The following is a 7500-nucleotide window of genomic DNA, read 5'->3' on the forward strand; positions in this document are numbered from 1 at the left end:
AAACCAGATTTGAACCGGATTCAAACCGGGTTCCAGTTCCCTCCTGTTAGAATCAGGGATTTGAACCCAGAAGCCCTGACTTGAAGCGGATTCAAACCAGATTTGAACCGGATTTGAACCGGATTCAAACCACATTCGAACCGGATTCAAACCGGGGTCCAGTTCCCTCCTGTTAGAATCAGGGATTTGAGCCCAGAACCCCAGACTTGAAGAGGATTCAAACCAGATTTGAACCGGATTCAAACCACATTCGAACCAGATTCAAACCGGGTTCCAGGTCCCTCCTGTTAGAATCCAGGATTTGAACCCAGAAGCCCAGACTTGAAGCGGATTCAAACCAGATTTGAAGCGGATTCAAACCGGATTCCAGTTCCCTCCTGTTAGAATCAGGGATTTGAACCCAGAACCCCAGACTTGAACCGGATTCGAACCGGATTCCAGTTCCCTCCTATTGTAGTACTTTTTGCCGCAGATCCCGCACTCGTAGGAGCCTGGAAGAGAAGCAGAGCGGGACTCAAACCGGAGGCAAACCAGATTGAAACCGGAGTCAAACCAGATTCAAACCGGATTCAAAATGGATTTGAACCGGATTCAAACCAGATTCCAGTTCCCTCCTGTTAGAATCAGGGATTTGAACCCAGAAGCCCAGACTTGAACCGGATTCAAACCAGATTCAACCCGGATTCAAACCGGTTTCAAACCAGATTCAAACCGGATTCAAACCAGTTTCCTCCTTCGAGAAACTCCTAGAAACTGGGGAATGGAACCCGGATTCAAAGCAGTTTCCTCCTCCTAAGACTGGGGATTGGAACCCAGAACCCCAGACTCGAACCGGGACCCTCCAGACTTGAACCGGATTCAAACCAGATTCAAACCGGTTTCCTCCTTCGAGAAACTCCTAGAAACTGGGGAATTGAACCCGGATTCAAACCAGTTTCCTCCTCCTAAGACTGGGGATTGGAACCCGGAAGCCCAGACTCAAACCGGGACCCTCCAGACTTGAACCGGATTTGAACTGGATTCAAACCGGATTCAACCCAGTTTCCTCCTTCGAGAAACTCCTAGAAACTGGGGAATGGAACCCGGATTCAAACCAGTTTCCTCCTCCCAAGACTGGGGATTGGAACCCGGAAGCCCAGACTCGAACTGGGACCGTCCAGACTTGAACCGGATTCAAACCGGATTCAAATCAGTTTCCTCCTTCGAGAAACTCCTAGAAACTGGGGAATGGAACCCGGATTCGAAGCAGTTTCCTCCTCCTAAGACTGGGGATTGGAACCCGGAAGCCCAGACTTGAACTGGATTTGAACCGGATTGGAATCAGTTTCCTCCTCCTTGGACCAGGGATTTGAAGCCGGATTCGAACCGGTTTCCTCCTCCTAGAAACTGGTTATTTGAACCCGGAACCCCAGACTTGAACCGGATTCAAACCGGATTCGAATCAGTTTCCTCCTCCTAGGACTGGGGATTTGAACCTGGACCTTCTGGACTCAAACTGGATTTGAATCCAGATTCAAACCAGTGTCCTCCTAGAAACTGGTTATTGGAACCCAGAACCCCAGACTTGAACCGGATTCAAACCGGATTCGAACCAGTTCTAAGACTGGGGATTTGAACCTGGAACTCCATACTTGAACCGGATTCAAACCAGTTTCCTCCTCCTAGGACTGGGGATTTGAACCCGGATTCGAATCAGTTTTCTCCTCCTAGAAACTGGTTATTTGAACCCAGAACCCCAGACTTTTCAAACCGGATTCAAACCAGTTTCCTCCTCCTAGGACTGGGGATTTGAACCCGGAACTCCATACTTGAACCGGATTCAAACCGGATTCAAACCAGTTTCCTCCTCCTAGGACTGGGGATTTGAACCCGGAAGCCCAGACTGAAACCGGATTCAAACCAGAAGCCAGACCCCCAACAAAAGGGTCCCCTGACCCCTAACCAAAAGGACCCCTGACCCCCAACCAGAAGGGTCCCCCCAGTTTCCCTGACCCCCAACCAACTCTGCCCCACAGAAAACAGGGGTCACACCACCAACCTTTCTGAGGGTCCCCTGACCCCCAACCCAAAGGGAACCCTGACCCCCAACCAGAAGGGTCCCCTGACCCCCAACCAAGGGGTCCCGACTGAAAGGGTCCCTCGTGCGACCCCTAACCAAAAGGCTCCCCTGACCCATAACCAAAGGGCTCCCCTGACCCATAACCAAAGGGCTCCCCCCACAGTTTCCCTGACCCCCAAGAAAAGGGGCCCCAGACCCCCAACCAAAGGCCCCCCTGACCCATAACCAAACCTTTCCTTGACCACCAACCCACTCTGCCCCACAGAAAATAGGGGTCACGCCACCAACCTTTCTGAGGATCCCCTGACCCCCAACCCAAAGGGAACCCTGACCCCCAACCAAGGAGTCCCGACTGAAAGGGTCCCTCGTGCGACCCCCTAACCAAAAGGGGTCCCTGACCCCCAAGAAAAGGGTCCCTCTGACCCCAAACCAGAAGGGTCCCTCGTGCGACCCCTAACCAAAAGGACCCCTGACCCCCTACAAGAAGGGTCCCCCCAGTTTCCCTGACCCCCAACCCACTCCGCCCCACAGAAAATAGGGGTCATGCCACCAACCTAGCTTACCGAGGGTCTCCTGACCCCTAACCAAAAGGGGTCCCTGACCCATAACAAAAGGGTCCTCCGACCCCCAAGCCAAAGGGTCCCCCCAGTTTCCCTGACCCCCAAGAAAAGGGACCCCTGACCCCAAACCAAAGGCCCCCCTGAGCCATAACCAAACCTTTCCTTGACCCCCAAGCCACTCCGCCCCACAGAAAATAGGGGTCACGCCACCAACCTAGCTTACCCAGGGTCTCCTGACCCCCAACCAGAAGGGTCCCCCCCGTTTCCCTGACCCCCAAGAAAAGGGTCCCTCTAACCCCAAACCAGAAGGGTCCCTCGTGCGACCCATAACCAAAAGGCTCCCCTGACCCCTAACCAAAGGGGCCCCTGACCCCCAACCAGAAGGGTCCCCTGACCCCCAACCAAGGGGTCCCGACTGAAAGGGTCCCTCGTGTGACCCCTAACCAAAAGGGATCCCTGACCCCTAACCCAAAGGGTCCCCCAGTTTCACTGACCCCTAACCAAAAGGGTCCCTGACCCCCAACCAGAAAGGTCCCCCCAGTTTCCCTGACCCCCAACCAACTCCGCCCCACAGAAAATAGGGGTCACGCCACCAACCTAGCTTACCGAGGGTCTCCTGACCCCCAACCAGAAGGGTCCCCTGACCCCCAACCAGAAGGGTCCCCTGACCCCCAACCAGAAGGGTCCCCTGACCCATAACCAAAGGGAGCCCTGACCCCCAACAAAAGGGTTCCCTGACCCCTAACCAAAAGGGTTCCCTGACCCCCAACCAGAAGGGTCCCCTGACCCCCAACCAGAAGGGTCCCCTGACCCATAACCAAAGGGTGTCCTGACCCCCAACAAAAGGACCCCTGACCCCTAACCAAAAGGACCCCTGACCCCCAACCAGAAAGGTTCCCTGACCCCTAACCAAAGGGGCCCCTGACCCCTAACCAAAAGGCTCCCCTGACCCCTAACCAAAAGGGCCCCTGACCCCTAACCAAAAGGCTCCCCCGACCCCCAAGCCAAAGGGTCCCCTCAGTTTCCCTGACCCCCAAGAAAAGGGACCCCTGACCCCAAACCAAAGGCCCCCCTGAGCCATAACCAAACCTTTCCTTGACCCCCAAGCCACTCCGCCCCACAGAAAATAGGGGTCACGCCACCAACCTAGCTTACCCAGGGTCTCCTGACCCCAAACCAGAAGGGTCCCCTGACCCATAACCAAAGGGAGCCCTGACCCCCAACAAAAGGGTTCCCAGACCCCCAACCAGAAGGGTCCCCCCAGTTTCCCTGACCCCCAACCAACTCCGCCCCACAGAAAATAGGGGTCACGCCACCCACCTAGCTTACAGAGGGTCTCCTGACCCCCAACCCAAAGGGTCCCCTGACCCCCAACCAAAAGAGGTCCTTGACCCCTAACCCAAAGGGTCCCCCAGTTTCACTGACCCCAAACTGAAAAGGCCACTGACCCATAACAAAAGGGTTCCCTGACCCCCAAGCCAAAGGCCCCCCTGACCCATAACCAAACCTTTCCTTAACCCCCAACCGCCTCTGCCCCACAGAAAAAAGGGGTCACGCCACCCACCCACCCACCAAAAGGCTCCCTGACCCCTAACCAAACATTTCCCCGGCCCCCAACTGCCTCTGCCCCACAGAAAATAGGGGTCGCGCCACCCACCCACCAAAAGAATCCCCTGACCCCAAACCCAAAGGGCCCCTGACCCCCAACAAAAAGGGCCCCCTGACCCCCAACCAAACCTTTCCCTGCCCCCCAACTGACTCTGCCCCATGGAAAATAGGGGTCGCGCCACCCCCTAGCTTACCCACTTCCCCCCTGACCCCCAACCCAAAGGGCCCACTGACCCCCAACCCAACCTTTCCCCGACCCCCAACCTCTTCCCCGACCCCCAACCCGCTCTGCCCCACGGAAAATAGGGGTCGCACTTAGCTTATCCAGGGTCTGTGGGCTGCGGACCCCCCACTTTCCCCTGACCCCCAACCCAAAGGGCCCCCGACCCCTAACCAAACCTTTCCCCGACCCCCAACCCGCTCTGCCCCACAGAAAAAAGGGGTCGCGCCACCCACCCACCAAAAGGCTCCCCTGACCCCCAACAAAAGGGCCCCCCTGACCCCTAACCAAACCTTTCCCTGCCCAACTGGCTCTGCCCCATGGAAAATAGGGGTCGCGCCACCCCCTAGCTTACCCACTTCCCCCCTGACCCCCAACCCAAAGGGCCCCCTGACCCCCAACCCAACCTTTCCCCGACCCCCAACCTCTTCCCTGACCCCCCACGGAAAATAGGGGTCCTGACCCCTAACCAAACCTTTCCCTGCCCCCCAACCTCTTCCCCGACCCCCAACCCGCTCCGCCCCACGGAAAATAGGGGTCCTGACCCCTAACCAAACCTTTCCCTGCCCCCCAACCCGCTCTGCCCCACGGAAAATAGGGGTCGCGCCACCCCCTAGCTTACCCAGGGCCTGCTGGCTGCGGACCCCCCACCTTCCCCGACCCCCAACCTCTTCCCCGCCCCCCAACCCGCTCTGCCCCACGGAAAATAGGGGTCGCACCTAGCTTACCCAGGGTCTGCTGGCTGCGGACCCCCCACTTTCCTCCTGACCCCTAACCAAAAGGGGCCCTGAACCCCAACCGACTCTGCCCCACACAAAATAGGGGTCGCGCCACCCACCTAGCTTACCAAGGGTCTCCTGACCCCCAACCCAAAGGGGTTCCCTGACCCCCAACAAAAGGGTCCCCTGACCCCCAACCCAAAGGGGCCCCTGACCCCCAACCAACTCTGCCCCACACAAAATAGGGGTCGCACCACCCACCTAGCTTAGGTTTCCTGACCCCCAAGAAATGGGTCCCTTGACCCCTAACTGAAAGGGGCCCCTGACCCCCAACTAAAGGGTCTCCTGACCCCAAACCCAAAGGGTCCCCCCAGTTTCCCTGACCCCCAACCATGGAAAATAGGGGTCGCGCCACCCCCCAGCTTATCCACTTTCCCCGACCCCCAACCCAACCTTTCCCCGCCCCCCAACCCGCTCTGCCCCACGGAAAATAGGGGTCGCACCTAGCTTACCCAGGGTCTGCTGGCTGCGGACCCCCCCCAGGACGACGCAGATCTCGGCTGGGGCTGCCCCACGGCCCCCTTTGCGGGGCTCCGCCGTGGGGCCGCCGTGGGGCCAGGCAAAGTCGTCGGGGGTCTCGGTCTTGACGGTCACTTGGGGGGCAGAGGGCGGGGCCTCCTCGCTGGGCGGGGCCGAGTCGGAGGCCGGCGAATCGGAGCCCGGCATGGCGGCCGAGGGGGGCGGGTCTCTGTGGGGCAGAGAGAGGGGTCAGAAAAAAGGGGGCAGAGCGGACTGGTCTTGAATGGGAGACTGGGACTGGGAAAGTGGGGGGCTTTGAATGGGGGGCAGAGCAGACTGGGAATGTGGGGAGGAGGAGACTGGGATTGGGGGTCTTTTAATGGGGGACTGGGAGTGTGGGGCTGACCGGACTGGGAATATGGGGCTGGGACTGGGGGTCTTTTAATGGGAGACTGGGAATGGGGGGCAGATCGGACTGGGAATATGGGGCTAGGACTGGGGGTCTTTTAATGGGAGACTGGGAATGGGGGGCAGACCGGATTAGGAATGTGGGGCTAGGACTGGGACTGGGGGGGCAGACTGGACTGGGAATGTGGGGCTAGGACTGGGAATGGGGGTCTTTAATGGGAGACTGGGAATGGGGGGCTGGGAGACTGGGAATGGGGGGCAGACAGACTGGGAATGTGGGGCTAGGACTGGGGGTCTTTTAATGGGAGTGGGAATGTGGGGCTGGGACTGGGAATGTGGGGCTAGGACTGGGAATGGGGGGCTACGACTGGGAATGGGGGTCTTTTAATGGGAGACTGGGAATGTGGGGCTAGGACTGGGAATGGGGGTCTTTAATGGGAGGCTGGGAGTGTGGGACTGGGAGACTGGGAATGGGGGACAGACAGACTGGGAATGTGGGTCTTTTAATGGGAGACTGAGAATGTGGGGCTGGGGGACTGGGAATGGGGGGCTGGGAGACTGGGAATGTGGGGGCTGGACCTGGGAATAGGGGGCTGGGTGTGTGGGGCTGGGAGACTGGGAATGGGGGGCTGGGAGTGTGGGGCTGGGAGACTGGGAATGAGGGAATGGGGGACTGGGAATAGGGGGCTGGAACTGGGAATGTGGGGCTAGGACTGGGAATGAGGGTCTTTTAATGGGAGACTGGGAATGGGGGACAGAGCAGACTGGGAGTGGGGGGCAGACAGACTGGGAATGAGGGTCTTTTAATGGGAGACTGGGAATGGGGGACTGGGAATGTGGGGCTAGGACTGGGAATGGGGGTCTTTTAATGGGAGACTGGGAATGGGGGACAGAGCAGACTGGGAATGGGCTACTAGGAATGGGGGGCTAGGACTGGGAATGGGGGTCTTTTAATGGGAGACAGGGAGTGTGGGGCAGGGAGACTGGGACTGGGGGACTGGGAATGGGGGTCTTTAATGGGAAACTGGGAGACTGGGAATGGGGGAATGGGAGACTGGAGTGTGGGAATGGGAGAGTGGGAATGGGATATTGGGAATGTGGGGCTAGGACTGGGACTGAGGGTCTCTTAATGGGAGACTGGGAGTGTGGGGCAGGGAGACTGGGAATGGGGGGCTGGGAGACTGGGAATGGGGGGCAGACAGACTGGGAATGGGGGTCTTTTGATGGGAAACTGGGAATTGAAATGGGGGCAGGGAGACTGGGACTGGGGGACTGGGAATGTGGGGCTAGGACTGGGAATGGGGGGCTGGGAGGCTGGGAATGTGGGGCTGGGAATGGGGGGCTAGGACTGGGAATGGGGGTCTTTTAATGGGAGACTGGGAATGGGGGGCTGGGAGTGTGGGGCTA

At 58.4% G+C, this 7500-nt stretch overlaps 1 protein-coding gene across 1 annotated transcript in view; it reads right to left on the bottom strand.

Annotated features, from left to right (window-relative positions):
• The window catches only part of LOC310668802 (zinc finger protein 618-like), a gene marked incomplete at its 3' end in the record, with an annotated part of 32002 nt that extends 26091 nt beyond the window's left edge, over positions 1-5911 (bottom strand). Inside the window, exon 1 of the mRNA XM_083422130.1 lies at positions 5679-5911. Coding sequence (XP_083278256.1) covers positions 5679-5892 — 214 coding nt within the window. The 5' untranslated portion in view covers positions 5893-5911. The remainder of the gene's footprint in view (positions 1-5678) is intronic.
• Positions 5912-7500: the final 1589 nt, after the last annotated feature.

Source organism: Podarcis tiliguerta (genome assembly GCF_965153285.1).
Source record: "Podarcis tiliguerta genome assembly, chromosome: W".
Classification (NCBI taxonomy): domain Eukaryota; kingdom Metazoa; phylum Chordata; class Lepidosauria; order Squamata; family Lacertidae; genus Podarcis; species Podarcis tiliguerta.